The 15,042-nt window shown below is 44.0% G+C and overlaps 1 protein-coding gene across 5 annotated transcripts in view; it reads left to right on the top strand.

Moving 5' to 3' along the window:
* ankhb (ANKH inorganic pyrophosphate transport regulator b) overlaps positions 1–15,042 on the top strand; it is a 309,801-nt gene that overhangs the window by 172,564 nt on the left and 122,195 nt on the right. For all 5 annotated transcript variants that reach the window (XM_085988765.1, XM_085988769.1, XM_085988764.1 and 2 more), the window contains 3 exons: positions 907–1,077; positions 3,166–3,300; positions 12,451–12,543. In XM_085988765.1, the coding sequence (XP_085844891.1) occupies positions 907–1,077; positions 3,166–3,300; positions 12,451–12,543 (399 nt within the window). The remainder of the gene's footprint in view (positions 1–906; positions 1,078–3,165; positions 3,301–12,450; positions 12,544–15,042) is intronic.

Below are 15,042 nucleotides of genomic sequence, written 5' to 3'. Positions count from 1 at the left end.
AGGCCACCACGCAGCAAATTGTATTATCCAATGTCCTGCCCTTTGTCCCTAGTGAGCTCCTTCCCCCCCACCCCCCCCAACCTACGTCAACTTGGGGGTGGGGGGTGGGTGAGGTTGGGGATAACGCCTATCCCGCTCTGCTTCAGGGAGAGCAGTCTCCATCACTTCTTCTCCTTCCGGTGCCAGCTTTTTATTCAGCTGGCACGGGAGGAGGACACAGGGTGCATTCTTTGTGCACCATTAAAGGACAGCCTACCACATCTTCTGGACGTCTGAGGATGTGTAGTGTCACGCCTGTAAGGAGGCCAATGTCATCGTGGCCCTCCGGCAGGGGTGAAGGGGGTGCGTCCGTGCGGCAGGCACAGCCTGGCAAAAGGAAAAAAAAAACCTCTTTCTTTCTCCCCCCCCCCCCCCCCCCCCCCCAAAACACCATCACCACCATTGTGATCATGACTGGACATGAAGAGAAAGAAAAGAAGGGTGAAGATGGAAACTAAAAGCACGGTTGAAGAAGTAGTTCTTGAAATCAGGAAGGGAGGCGGAAGCTGACCTGCAAGTGCCTGATGTTGGTCCTAATGTAGAAAGTAGAAGAGTGTTTAATTCGCCAGAATTCAGCCAGTAATATTTTCTTCCTAAATTACACTCTATTATCAGCATCTTATCAATTTGCTGTAACAACTTGCATTTATATAGCGCCTTTAATGTAGTAAAACATCGCAAGGCACTTATGTAGACTGTTACTGAAATGGCAGATCCATATAATTAACTTTACAAAGTCAATATTACAAAGGACTTGCGGTCAAATGATTTTTCTCTGTGTATTCATTAATCTATACTTCACATTAATTTAATTATTTGCAAATCATAAGCTGCTGTTTAGCTTAATCTAATTTACTTTCTTTCCAGATTGTATTTGTATCCATCTTGCTTCACAGTCATCTGGAATGTACAGAGCCCCTCCTGATTCCGATTCTGGCTTTGTACATGGGAGTGATGGTCCGTTTTACCATGGTGGGCCTTGGGTACTATAAAAATGTGCATGACATCATTCCTGAGAGAAGTGGACCTGAAATGGGGGTAAATATCAAGTTCAAGGAATTAGCAACAGGGAAAGATTTTGAACAGTTTAGGATCAGGGCTGTAGATTGAATTGTTAAAAATAACCTTGCATATCAGTTTGAGAACCTTGGGCAACACCCTCTAACTAAGCTTTACAGACACACAGCTGGACTTAGTGATATTTGAAAATAGGTCTGATGCCCCCAGTTTGTAATTATTTTACAGTATGTAGTATAATTTCTTCCTTTTGCTCTAGGTCTCCCTGCAACATAGCAAGTCTTCTGCCAGTGTCAGTCTATAACTGGCTACTGGGAGTTAAATACGCACAGCTCAAGGTGACTCACTTCCTGTGACAGAGTCTAGCCAACAAATATTGCCTGACCTAAATAGCACAGCTGTAGTCAGCAACTCGCATCATAGTGAAACTCTTGGCCAAATCTGTTTTGGGTTTATAGTGGCTGCCTGTTAAGTCCCTTAGCCATTTTAAAACTGAGGGGAAAAAACTCTCTCTAACTAATAAAAAATCTCTATCTGCAACAACAATTTGCATTTATGTAACATCTTTAAAAATCCTGCCAAGGCACTCAACAGAGGCGTAAGGATAAAAATTGGATGGCGAGCCAAAGAAGGAGATAACTGGGGGGGGGGGGGGGAACCAAAAGCTCAGTCAAAAAGGTGGCTTTTAAAGAGGGTCTTAAAGGAGAGTGAGCTGGAGAGATGAAGGGGTTTGGGGAGGGAATTCCAGAGCGAGGGGTCTAGGCGACAGAAGGTGATTGGTTGGGTGAAGAGGGGTCTAGGCGACAAAAGGCTATTGGTTGGGTGAAGAGAGGGGAGAATGCACAAGAAGCCAGAGTCAGAGGAACAGAGTTCAGGGATTGGGTTGTAGAGCTGGAGAATCTTAGAGAGATAGGGGCGAGGCCATGAAGAGATTTAAACACTAGGAAGAGAATTTTAAATTTGAGGTCGTGCACACAGTGAACTAATATAAGTCAGAAAGTACAGAGGTGATGGGTGAGTTGGAATATGTGTGGGATAGGATACAGGCAGCAGAGTTTTGGATGAGCTGAAATTTACAGAGGGTGGAAGATGGGAGAGTGGCCAGCAGAGCATTGATCTAGTCAAGCCTGGAGCTGACAAAGGCATGGATAGGGGTTTCAGCAGTGAATGAGCTGATGTAGGGGGGATGTGTGCAATGTTAGGGAGGTGGAAGTAGGCAGTCTTTCATGGAGAGGAAATATATCAGAAGCTAAGCTTGAGGTCAGAAAGGATGCCAAATTTGTGAACAGTCTGGTTCAGCCTGCGACAGTGGCTGGGGAGTGGGGTGGAATTGGTGGCAATGTTACTGAGTTTGTGACGGGGGCTGAAAACGATGGCTTTAGTCATCCCAATGATTTAACTGAAGGAAATTGCAGCTCATCCAAGACTGTCTGACAAGCAATGAGACAACACAGGAATGAGTAAAGGTTTTGCTGGGGACGAGGGCATCAATAGTGGAGGTGAGCAACTGGTTGATTAAATTGATGGCTGCAGAAGTATCATGACAAATGGAGGGCCAAAGGTCAGGTAGTTGGGACTGTGGAAGTGCAGTTGCAGATGACTTGGGGAGTTTTTCCGGGGTTGATGCAGAAGGAAGTGCAGTTGGAAGGATGTAGGGTGAGGGATACAAGGACGTGATCACAGAGATGCTCTTGTCAGTGATCAAGACCACTGGCGTAGAGAGGCTAGTGAAGATGGCAAGATCGTGAGGATGATTGTGAATACGGGTAGGTAGAGTTTGTACGCTTGTAAGGAGCAGCGGTTGTTGCCTTGATCAGCTCTTGGAGAATTCCAAGAGATGCACTGAGGATAGCTGTGGGTCTAGTTAGGGGGATTCAAAAGTGGGACAGTGGCAGGAGAGAAGAAAGGCAGAGGAGTAGTGATGGATTGCAATGGGGATTGGGGATGACAAAATACCTGAGAAAGGAGAAATAAAAGTGAGATAACAGTAATGGGCTCCGGTCCAGAGTGGCAGCCAAACTGGACACAAAGGGAATTCAGTGCGATATGATTGCAGTGTTTGACTTTCTGCATTGTACTTAATCTGAACTTGTTCTTTTCACATTGTAGGGAGAAGCCACAATAAAGAAGATGCTGGCTTTCTGGTGGCCTTTGGCCTTGATTCTAGCGACTCAGCGAATCAGCAGACCCATAGTCAACCTGTTTGTGTCTCGTGACCTGGGAGGCAGTCCAACAGCCACTGAGGTGAGTTTGTTTCAATTCAACAGAAAAACTTGTGCCTGTTGCTACCCAGTTATTACATTGTAAGATCATAATTCAGATCCACAGGAACTATGTGCAAACCTAACGCAAGCACATCTTTGCCAAGTCCCAGTTTGTTCCTCACTTCGTGGTAACGCAACTTGGAGCCTTGTATAATATGCAAGGTGGTTCCAAGCAGTGTCTCCATCCACCTTGGCTTATTGCAGATGTGTGGATTCTATTGCTAGCAATAGGAGATTGACCATAAGAACATAATTAGGAGCAGGAGTAGGCCCCTCGAGCCTGCTCTGCCATTCAATAAGATCATGGTTGATCTTTGACCTCCACTCCACTTTCCCGCCCGATCCCCATATCCCTTGATTCCCCTAGAGTCCAAAAATCAATCTATCTATCAGCCTTGAATATACTCAACGATTCAGCATCCACAGCCCTTTGGGGTAGAGAATTCCAAAGATTCACGACCCTCCTGAGTGAAGAAATTCCTCCTCATCTCAGTCTTAAATGGCCGACCCCTTATCCTGAGACTATGTCCCCTAGTTCAAGACTCTCCAGACAGGGGGAAACAACCTCTCAGCATCTACCCTGTCAATCCCCTTCAGAATCTTATGTTTCAATGAGATCACCTCTCATTCTTCTAAACTCCAGAGAGTATGGGCCCAATCTACTCAATCTCTCCACATGGGACAACTCTCCTCTAAGGCAATTACATCCATCCTCCGATAAGGAGACCAAAACTGTGCATAGTACTACAGGTGTGGTCTCACCAAAGACCTGTACAATTGTAGCAAGAATTCCTTACTCTTATATTCCAACCCCCTTGCAATAAAGGTAAACATGCCATTTGCCTTCCTAATTGCTTGCTGTACCTGCGTGCTAACTTTCTGTGTTTCCTGTACAAGGACACCTAAATCTCCCTGAACACCAATAGTTTCTCTTAATTTAAAAAAATTCTCTTTTTCTAGTCTTCCTACCAAAGTGAATAACCTCACATTTCTCCACATTATACTCCATCTGCCACCTTGTTGCCCACTCACTTAACCTGTCTGTATTCCTTTGCAGGCTCTTTGTGTCCTCCTTGCAGCTTACTTTCACATCTAGCTTTGTATCATCAGTAAACATGGATACATTACACTTGGTTCCTTTATCTAAGTCATTAATATAAATTGTAACTAGTTGAGCCCCAACACTGATCTTGTGGCATCCCACTAGTTACAGCCTGCCAACCTAAAAATGATCAGTTTATCCCTACTTTGTTTTCTGTCCGTTAACCAATCCTCTGTCCATGCTAATATATTACCCCCAACCCCATGAGCACTTATCTTGTGTAATAACCTTTTATGTGGCACTTTATCGAATGCCTTTTGGAAATCCAAATATACTACATCCACTGGTCCCCCTTTATCTACCCTGCTAGTTAAATCCGCAAAAAACTTAATAAATTTGTCAAATACGATTTCCCTTTCATAAAACCATGTTGACTCTACCTAATCATGTTATGATTTTCTAAGTGCACTGATACCACTTCCTTAATCAAGGATTCCAGCATTTTCCCGACGATGGATGTTAGGCTAACTGGACTGTAGTTCAGGGTAGCTAATGTAACCCTACTATTTAAAAAAGGTGGTAGAGAAAAAACAGGGAATTATAGGCCGGTAAGCCTGACATCGGTAGTGGGGAAAATGCTAGAGTCCATTATAAAAGATGTAATAGCAGAGCACTTGGAAAACAGTGACAGGATCGGACAAAGTCAACATGGATTTACAAAAGGTAAATCATGCTTGACTAATCTACTGGAATTTTTGAGGATGTAACTGGTAGAATAGATAAGTGGATGTGGTGTATTTGGACTTTCAGAAGGCTTTCCCGCATAAGAGACTAGCGTGCAAAGTTAAAGCACATGGGATTGGGGGTAAGGTACTGACTTAGATAGATAGAAAACTGGTTGGCAGACAGGAAGCAAAGAGTTGGAATAAACGGGTCTTTTTCCGAGTGGAAGGCAGTGACTAGTGGGGTACCGCAGGGATTGGTGCTAGGACCCCAGTTATTCACAATATATATTAATGATCTAGACGAGGGAACTAGATGTAATATCTCCAAGTTTGCAGATGACACAAAGCTGGGTGTGTGCTGTGAGGAGGATGCAGAGAAACTCCAGTACGATTTGGACAGGTTGGGCGATTGGGCAGATGCAGTATAATGTGGATAAATGTGAGGTTATCCACTTTGGTGGCAAAAACAGGAAGGCAGATTATTATCTGAACGGCAATAGATTGGGAAAAGGGGAAGTGCAGCGAGACCTGGGTGTCCTTGTGCACCAGTTGCTGAAGGTAAGCATGCAGGTGCAGCAGGCGGTTAAGAAGGCAAATGGTATGCTGGCCTTCATGGCGAGAGGATTTGAGTACAGGAGCAAGGATGTCTTGCTGCAGTTGTACAGGGCCTTGGTGAGACCACACCTTGAGTATTGTGTGCAGTTTTGGTCGCCTTATCCGAGGAAGGATTTTCTTGTCATGGAGGGAGTGCAGCGAAGATTCACCAGACTGATACCTGGGATGGCAGGAATGACATATGAAGAGAGATTGGGTCGATTAGGCTTCTATTCGCTAAAGTTTAGAAGAATGAGAGGGGATCTCATTGAAACTTATAAAATTCTAACAGGACTAGACAGACTAGATGCAGGAAGGCTGTTCCCGATGGCGGGGGAGTCCAGAACCAGGGGTCACAGTCTAAGGATAAGGGGTAAGCCATTTAGGACTGAGATGAGGAGGAATTTCTTCACCCAGAGAGTGGTGAACCTGTGGAATTCTCTACCACAGAAGGCAGTTGAGGCCAATTCATTAAATATATTCAAGAAGGAGTTAGATATATTTCTTAAGGCTAAGGGGATCAAGGGATATGGGAGAAAGCAGGGACAGGGTACTGAATTTGGATGATCAGCCATGATCGCATTGAATGGCGGAGCAGGCTCGAGGGGCCGAAATGGCCTACTCCTCCTATCTTCTATGTTTCCCAGTTTTCTCTCCCTCCTTTCTTGAATAGCGGGGTTACATTTGCTACCTTCCAATCGGCTGGGACCGTTCTAGAATCTAGGGAATTTTGGAATATCACGACCAATGCATCCACTATCTCTGCAGCCACCTCTTTTAGAACCCAAGGATGTAGGCCATCAGGTTCAGGGGATTTATTGGCTTTTAGTCCCATTGGTTTCTCAAGTACTTTTTCTGGACTGATCTTAATTACTTTACTTTAAGATCCTTACTCTCATTAGCCCCTTGGTTCCCCAGTATTTTTGGTATGCTTTTTGTGCCTTCTACTGTGAAGGTAGATACTAAATATTTGCTTAAAATCTCTCTCATTTCCTTATTCCCCATTATAGTTTCTCCTGTCTCGGCCTCTAAGGGACCAATGCTTACTTTTGCTACTCTCTTCCTTTTTACATACTTGTAGAAGCTCTTATAATTTGTTTTTTATATTTCTTGCTAGTTTACATGGGAACGGTAGCATACTGGTTATGTTACTGGACTAGTAATCCAGAGGCCTGGACTAATGATCCAGAGACATGAGTTCAAATTCTGGCACGGCAGCTGTGGAATTTAAATTCAGTTAATTCAATAAATCTGGAATAAAAAGCTAATATCAGTAATGGTGACCATTAAACTATCAGATTGTCATAAAAACCCATCTGGTTCACTAATGTCCTTTAGGGAAGGAAATCTGCCGTCCTTACCTGGTCTGGCCTATACGTGACTCCAGACCCACAGCATTGTGGTTGACTCCTAACTGCCCTCTGAAATGGCCTAGCGAGTCACTCTGTTGTAAAAAACCACTACGAAAACCAATAAGAATAAAACCAGACAGACCACCCGGCATTGGCTACTGATACGACAACAGCACAACCAGCCCAGTCAACCCTGCAAAGTCCTCCTCACCAACATCTGGGGACTTGTGCCAGAATTGGGAGAACTGTCCCACAGACTAGTCAAGCAACAGCCTGACATAGTCATACTCGGAGTCATACCTTTCAATCAATGTCCCAAGCTCCTCCATCACCATCCCTGGGTATGTCCTGTCCCACCGGCAGTCCCACCAGGGGTGGCGGCACAGTGGTATACAGTCGGGAAGGAGTGGCCCCGGGATCTCTCAACATTTACTCCGGACCCCATGAAGCCTCATGGCTTCAGATCAAGCATGGGCAAGGAAACCTCCTGCTGATTCCCACCTATCGCCCTCCCTCAGTTGATGAATCAATGCTGCTCCATGTTGAACACCACTTGGAAGAAGCACTGAGAGTAGCAAGGGCACAGAATGTACTCTGGGTGGGGGACTTCAATGTCTATCACCAAGAGTGGCTCGGTAGCACCACTACTGACCGAGCTGGCGGAGTCCTGAAGGACACAGCTGCCAGTCTAGGCCTGCGATAGGTGGTGAGAGAACCAACACGAGGGAAAAACCTACTTGACCTCGTCCTCACCAATCTACCTGTTGCAGATGCATCTGTCCATGACAGCATTGTGCGGTAGTCACTGCTACCAGGCATTGTGGCGATGAAATCTCGTCTTCACACTGAGGACACCCTCCATCATGTTGTGTGGCACGATACACCGTGCTAAATGGGATAGATTCAGAACCGATCGAGCAACTCAAAACTGGGCATCCATGAGGCCAACCTGGGGAAGCTGCAACACAGGACTACATGCATGCTAAAAAGCAGAAGCAGCATGCTATAGACAGGGCTAAGTGATCCCACAATCAGCGGATCAGATCAAAGCTCTGCAGTCCTGCCACACCCAGTTGTGAATGGTGGTGGACCATTAAACAACTAACGGAAGGAGGAGGCTCAATGATGGTGGAGCCCAGCACGAGTGCAAAAGATAAGGCTGAAGCGTTTGCAACCGTCTTCAGCCAGAAGTGCCAAGTGGATGATCCATATCGGCCTCCTCCTGAGGTCCCCACCACCACAGAAGCCAGTCTTCAGCCAATTCGATTCACTCCACGTGATATCGAGACATCGCTGAGTGCACTGGATACAACAAAGGCTGTGGACCTTGACAACATCTCGGCTGCCATACTGAAGACTTGTGCTCCAGAACTAGCCGCGCCTCGAGCCAAGCTGTTCCAGTATGGCTATAACACTGGCATCTATCTGACAATGTGGAAAATTGCCCAGGTATGTCCTGTCCACAAAAAGCAGGACAAAACCAATCCGGCCAATTACCACCCCATCAGTCTACTCTCGATCATCAGCAAAGTGATGGAAGGTGTTGTCGACAGTGCTATCAAGCGGCACCTGCTCACCGAAGCTTAGTTTGGGTTCCGCCTGGACCACTCTGCTCCAGACCTCATTACAGCCTTGGTCTAAACATGGATAAAAGAGCTGAATTCCAGAGAAGTGAGAGTGAATTTCCTTGACATCAATGCAGCATTTGACCGAGTGTGGCATCAAAGAGCCCTAGTAAAACTGAAGTCAGTGGGAATCGGAGCGGGGGGAAAACTCTCCTCTGGCTAGAGTCATATCTAGCACAATGGAAGATGGTTGTAGTGTTTGGAGGTCAATCATCTCAGCCCCAGGACATCGCTGCAGGAGTTCCTCAGGGCAGTGTCCTAGGCCCAACCATCTTCAACTGCTTCATCAATGACCTTTCCTCCATCATAACGTCAGAAGTGGGGACGTTCACTGATGACTGCACAGTGTTCAGTGCCACCCGCAACTCCTCGGATAATGAAGCCGTCCATGCCCGCTTACAGCAAGACCTGGACGACATTCAGGCTTGGGCTGATAAGTGGCAGGTAACATTCACGTCACAGAAGTGCTAGACAATGGCAATGACTAACTGCAACAAACAAGGGTCTTACCACCGCCCCTTGACATTCAACAGCATTACCATCACCAAATCCCCACCATCAATATCCTGGGGGTCATCATTGACCAGAAACTCAACGGAACCAGCCACATAAATACTGTGGCAACAAGAGCAGGTCAGAGGCTAGGTATTCTGCGGTGAGTATCTCACCTCCTGACTCCCCAAAGCCTTTCCACCATCTACAAGGCACAAGTCAGGAGTGTGATGGAATACTCCCACTTGCCTGGATGAGTGCAACTCCAACAACACTCGAGAAGCTTGACACCATCCAAGACAAAGCAGCCTGCTTGATTGGCACCCCATCCACCAGCTTAAACATTCACTCCCTCCACCACTGGCGTACTGTGGCTGCAGTGTATACCATCTACAAGATGCACTGTAGTAACTCACCAAGGCTTGTTCGGCAGCACCTCTCAAACCTGCGACCTCTACCACTTGGAAGGATAAGGGCATCAGGCACAAGGGAATACCATCACCTCCAAGTTCCCCTCCAAGTCACATACCATCCTGACTTGGAAGTACATCGCTGTTCCTTCATCAAAATCCTAGAACTCCCTCCCTAACAGCACTGTGGGAGTACCTTCACCACATCGATTGCAGCCATTCAAGAAGGCGACCACCACCTTCTCAAGGGCAACTAGGGATAGGTAATAAATGCCGGCCTTGCCAGCGACGCCCACATCCCATGAATGAATTTTTATCAATTTTTTTGGGCATCCTTTGCTGGTTTCTAAAACTCTCCCAAATCTTCAGGCATACTATTCTTTGCAACATTAAAAGCCTCTGCTTTTAATCTAATACTATTCTTAACTTCTTTAGTTAGCCAAGGATGGATCATTTTTCCCGTGGCATTTTTATTTCTCATTGGAATGTATATTTGTTGAGAATTTTAGAATATTCTTTGAATGTTTGCCACTGCTTATCTATGTCATACCTTTTAATCTAATTTCCCAATATACCATAACCAACTCGCCTCTCATACCTATGTAATTGCTTTATTTAAGTTTAAGACTCTAGTTTTGGACTTAGAATTTCACATTGGGTTTGAGAGTGAAATACTTATCATATTATGATCACTCTTCCCCGAAGATTCTTTACTATGAGATTACTAATTTACCCTGTCTAATTATGCAATACAAGATCTGAAATAGCCTATTCCCTGGTTGGTTCCATGACGTATTGTTCTCGGAAACTGTCTCAACTGCATTCCCTGAACTCTCCCTCCAGACTACCATTGCCAGTTTGATTTGCCCAATCTATATAAAAATGAAAGTTCCCCCACAATTATTACACCACCTCTGTTACAAGCTCCTATTATTTGTTGATGAATACTCTGTCCAATGGTATAGCTACTATTTGGGGGCCTATAAACTACTTCCACCAGTGTTTTCTGCCCCTTGTTATTTCCCATACTGATTCTACTTCCTGATCTTCCAAGCTAAAATTCGTCTATCTTGTTATGAATGCTTCGTGCATTCAGATAAACGTTTAATTTTAACTTTTTACCATTATTCCCTGCTTTCACCTTATTCCCTGATGCACTATTTAACCCTCTATACCTTCCTGTCACACTCTGCTTATCTTTACCCAAATCTCTACACTGCTCCATTGCCTTGACTTTTCTCTTGTATTTCTAAATTTCTCCTGACCTGACCCCCCTCCCCTTTTTTAGTTTAAATCCCTATCTACAGCCTTAGTTATTCGATTCGCCAGGACACTGGTCCCAGCGTGGTTTAAGTGGAGCCTGTCCCAAGGGAACGGCTCCCTCTTTCCCCTGTATTGGTACCAGTGCCGCATGAATTGAAACCCCTTCCTCCCATACCACTCTTTGAGTCACACATTTAACTCTCTGAAACGCTTGTCCTTCTGCTAATTTGCGTATGTTTTTAAGAAGAATCAGTTCAGTTTTATTCACCTGATAGCATTAAAAACAAGGAGGAGGTGCCATGGTTTCCATTTGCAGCTAGGATGTTTTGTCGGAGTGTTTACTAAAAGAAGCACCACTTTCATGGAAAAACATTAAGCGAACCATTTAAAAAATTTGTTTACAAAAACACATTTCCTCAAATCGCATCATGACACCACTTATACATTGTGACACTCTGCCTCCTCTCTTCCTAAACTTAACAAAAAAGGTTTGTCAATCATTCTTTTATGATGTCTGTGCCCCTTTTATAAGTAATTTTAAGTAGCATTTTTGAAAGATTGCGCATTTGATCTAGCCTACTCAAGCATTTGATAATTTGGAGCAACATAGCTATCATATTAATCATTTTTAATACAAGTTATTTTAACTTGCATCATAGCATTTAGAAAATGTGGCTGTTCTGACAGTTTCTATGTAATTGTGTTAAAGCAGTACTATGAATTTTGATTCACTTTTTGTAAGTACTGCATGCTGAGATAGAGGTTGTAACGTTTTTTTAAAAATTAGATAAATATTTCAAAATGGAGAATATAAAAGGAAATGGGGAAAGAGCAGGAAAATAGGAATAGAGTAAGTGGGGGCAATTTTGGTGCCCGTAGGTACTTTGTTTTTCCTTGAGGATGATTTTCTTGATAATTGTATACGTATGAAGTGGGTTTGCAGGAGTGATTTTTTTGTGTGGTCACTATTGTAAACAGCCCTATTATTTGCACTATGGCTATCCCTGCTGAGCATAAAACTACATTTGGTATACTTAGAGGAAGATTAGGAGGAGAAAGGAAAGCGGAATGCTGCTCAGCAAGAGGTATGCTCAGAGTCATCCTTATCCTCACAACAAAGTGTATAGGCCATGGTAAACATTCCTGCACTTGACAGAAGAACAATGCATGAGGAGGCTATGCTTTATTAGGAACCCAGTGTCAGACTAGTGTAATGCTGCAAGATGACCTACAGCCAACCTCCAGAGAAATCGAGGCAAAGCCTGTTGCAGTAAAGGTAACTGCAGGCCTGATTTTTGTTTTGCCTGCAGCTCCTTCAAGCCACAGCCGATATCAATAATATCAGCTAATCTGCAGTCTATGCAACTATTAAGTAGGTGACTAATGCCTAATTTCCCAGAGCAAATTCATTCATCACTTTCCTCATGGATGTCAGGAACCAGCAAGTCAATGGAAAGGAAAATCAACAGGGTGTATAACAGATGGGCGATTCACAACCACCAGTTTAACACCTGCGTCCAAACTGAAAATTGCCCCCTATGTTTGCAATAGTATCCGGATATATGAGAAAGTTATAATTAGATTTTTGTGAATTTACTAATTTTATTTGTTTTCCTTTCACTTTAAGGCTGTTGCAGTTCTGACGGCAACGTATCCAGTAGGCCACATGCCTTATGGCTGGCTGACTGAGCTCCGAGCTGTTTACCCTGCTTTTGACAAGGTAATGCTGAGCATGGCAAACGTACGAACTGTCAAGCAAAAAAACAAAGGGAAAAAAATACATTTGTTAACACAGCAGGATTCTTCAGAAGCAGGTCGAGATAAATATAGAATATGCATGCTGCTGAGTACAGGCATCGCTATTTTCTAGTCAGTTAATGTCATATGTACTCTTTGCTCGTACTGTATTTAACATATCTAAGTAGTATCTGCTTATAGACCTTACGCCAAATATATTAGTCCATGTAGTTTAGAAATAATATTTGCAATGATCGAAGTTTGATTTTTGAAAAGATTTGAGTTCAGCTTCTGGAAACTTTTTTTTTAATCTGTATTTTCCTTTTGTGAATAATGTTTACCCAAAATTTGGTAAGACCAGTGGAAAGTAGTACTGTAATGAGTGTTCCTTATGTTTTTACACTCCCATGCAAAAAATGTTTGTGAACATCTGCTTGTTGAGGATTGTTAAGTCCTTGTTCGTGGCCATTTGGGAGTAATGTTTTAAAAATTGTGTTAATTACTCATGGTCAGACTGGTGAGGTAGTTTTGCAAAGGAAAGGTGAGATTTCCACGTCTTAATCGAGCACTGATGGAAGTAATTAGTGTGGCAGATATCATCCCTACAGAAACTTTGCAGCAACCATTACTGGTTGCTATATAGTGTAGAGGTGTTATGCGATCTCTTGACAAGAATCTGTGGAAGTCAAGAATCCGACCAGCAAACAAGCTGAGATTATGCAACTTGTCTTGTTATCCCAGTCTTGACGTATGGAGCAGACATATGGGCTCCGACAGTTTGTGACCAATCAAGACTTTGATGCCTTTGACCACTGCTGTTTCTGATATACGGTTAGAAAGGAGAGTTTATGTTGTATCCGTGTGTTAATGGAGACACGGAATGCAGGAGTAGGTTTCACAGGTGTTTACTGAACAAAGTCTGGAGGTGAACTAACAGATACAAGACACTATACAGGCTTATATAGCCCGAGTGGCCACTACCGGCATTACAGTATACAGGGGCTCTTAAAGGCACATACACCACAGTTTATATGGCACAGATACTTCAGGAACGCAGAGATCAAAAGGCACACGGCACAGGCTGCTGTCTCCAAAACCAACAATCTCGCACCACTGCAACTATTTGGGGATATCGCCCAGCCAGATGAGAGCCTTGACGTAAAGAGACCTCTGCAGACCAGACATCCCAATCAAGGTTGCCTCAAGATTGGCATAGACCTTGAGGCTGCCCAAGAATCACTCGGACCCTCGCACCTGTGCAGGACCTAAAACTAAAAAGCTCAACTTGTGCGTAGTGCCGTGCAGTGTAGATGCCCAAGACAGAGGAGGCTGGAAATGTTGCACACCTACCACCTTTCCATTGGAATAGATGATCAGTACAGGTAGACTATCCCTTATCCGAAATTCAAAAACCTCTGAAAACCAAAAGATTTTTTTGTGGAGCGTAACTAGAGTATTTATGGTCTATATTTACCCCACTATTTAATTTACCAAATTATTACTGTACAAATAAACTGTAATACTATTTATAGTCTTTATTTATCCCACTCAGTGTGAATATTCATAAGGTTCGCTGCGGAAATATTAATGTGTTTGCTTACGGGGTGCTGCCCAGACCCCCGCTAGGGTGTTACATACTGATTCTGAATACCATTCTGAAATCCGAAAAATTCCGAATTCCGAAAAACATCTGGTCCCAAGGGTTTTGGATAAGGGATAGTGCACCTGTAATAGTAATAGTGTAACAGGAGGCACATTGCTCATAAATTAAAATTATCCCAGGCAGTGGATCTACCAAAGCAGATGCAGTTAGAATCATAGAATGGTTACAACACAGAAGAAGGACATTCGGCCTGTCGAGCCCGTGCCGGCTCTCTGCAAGAGCACTCCAGCTAGTCCCACTCCCCCGCCCTTTGCCTGTAACCCTGCAATTTTTTTTCCTTCAGGTACTTATCCAACTCCCTTTTGAAAGCCGTGATTGAGTCTGCCTCCACCACCCTTTCAGGCAGTGCATTCCAGATCCTAACCACTCACTGAGTAAAAAGTTTTTCTTCATGTCACCTTTTTTTTACTTCTGCCAATCACCTTTAAATCTGTGTCCTCTGGTTCTCAACCCTTCTGCCAATGGGAACTGTTTCTCTCTACTCTGTCTAGACTCCTCATGATTTTGAACACCTCTATCAAATCTCCTTCATGATAATAACATTTCTTCATGTCCATACAGGTGCTGTGCTGCTATTCGTGCCTTACATTTGTGTTCTTTTAAGTGTGGCTTTTTCCAGATGTCCTGCCAAGAACTGAGGGTCACAGATACAGCACTGACACTGTCTGCCACACAATGCCATGGCTCACACATGCTTTCCATGCCATAGTCTGTTCTCCCACCAAAAATATTGTCTTCGCAGTTAATTAATGTGCTTACCAACACTTTCCGGGGCTTCTGAGAAAATTGGCTTTTTCTCTGCAGGTGTTCAAATTTTTT

The sequence above is a fragment of the Somniosus microcephalus genome, chromosome 5 (assembly GCF_052327205.1).
Source record: "Somniosus microcephalus isolate GS21.2 chromosome 5, FLI_Smic_1.0, whole genome shotgun sequence".
Lineage (NCBI taxonomy): Eukaryota > Metazoa > Chordata > Chondrichthyes > Squaliformes > Somniosidae > Somniosus > Somniosus microcephalus.
Note: the sequence above shows the minus strand (reverse complement) of the source record. Positions and strands in the feature narration are given on the sequence as shown.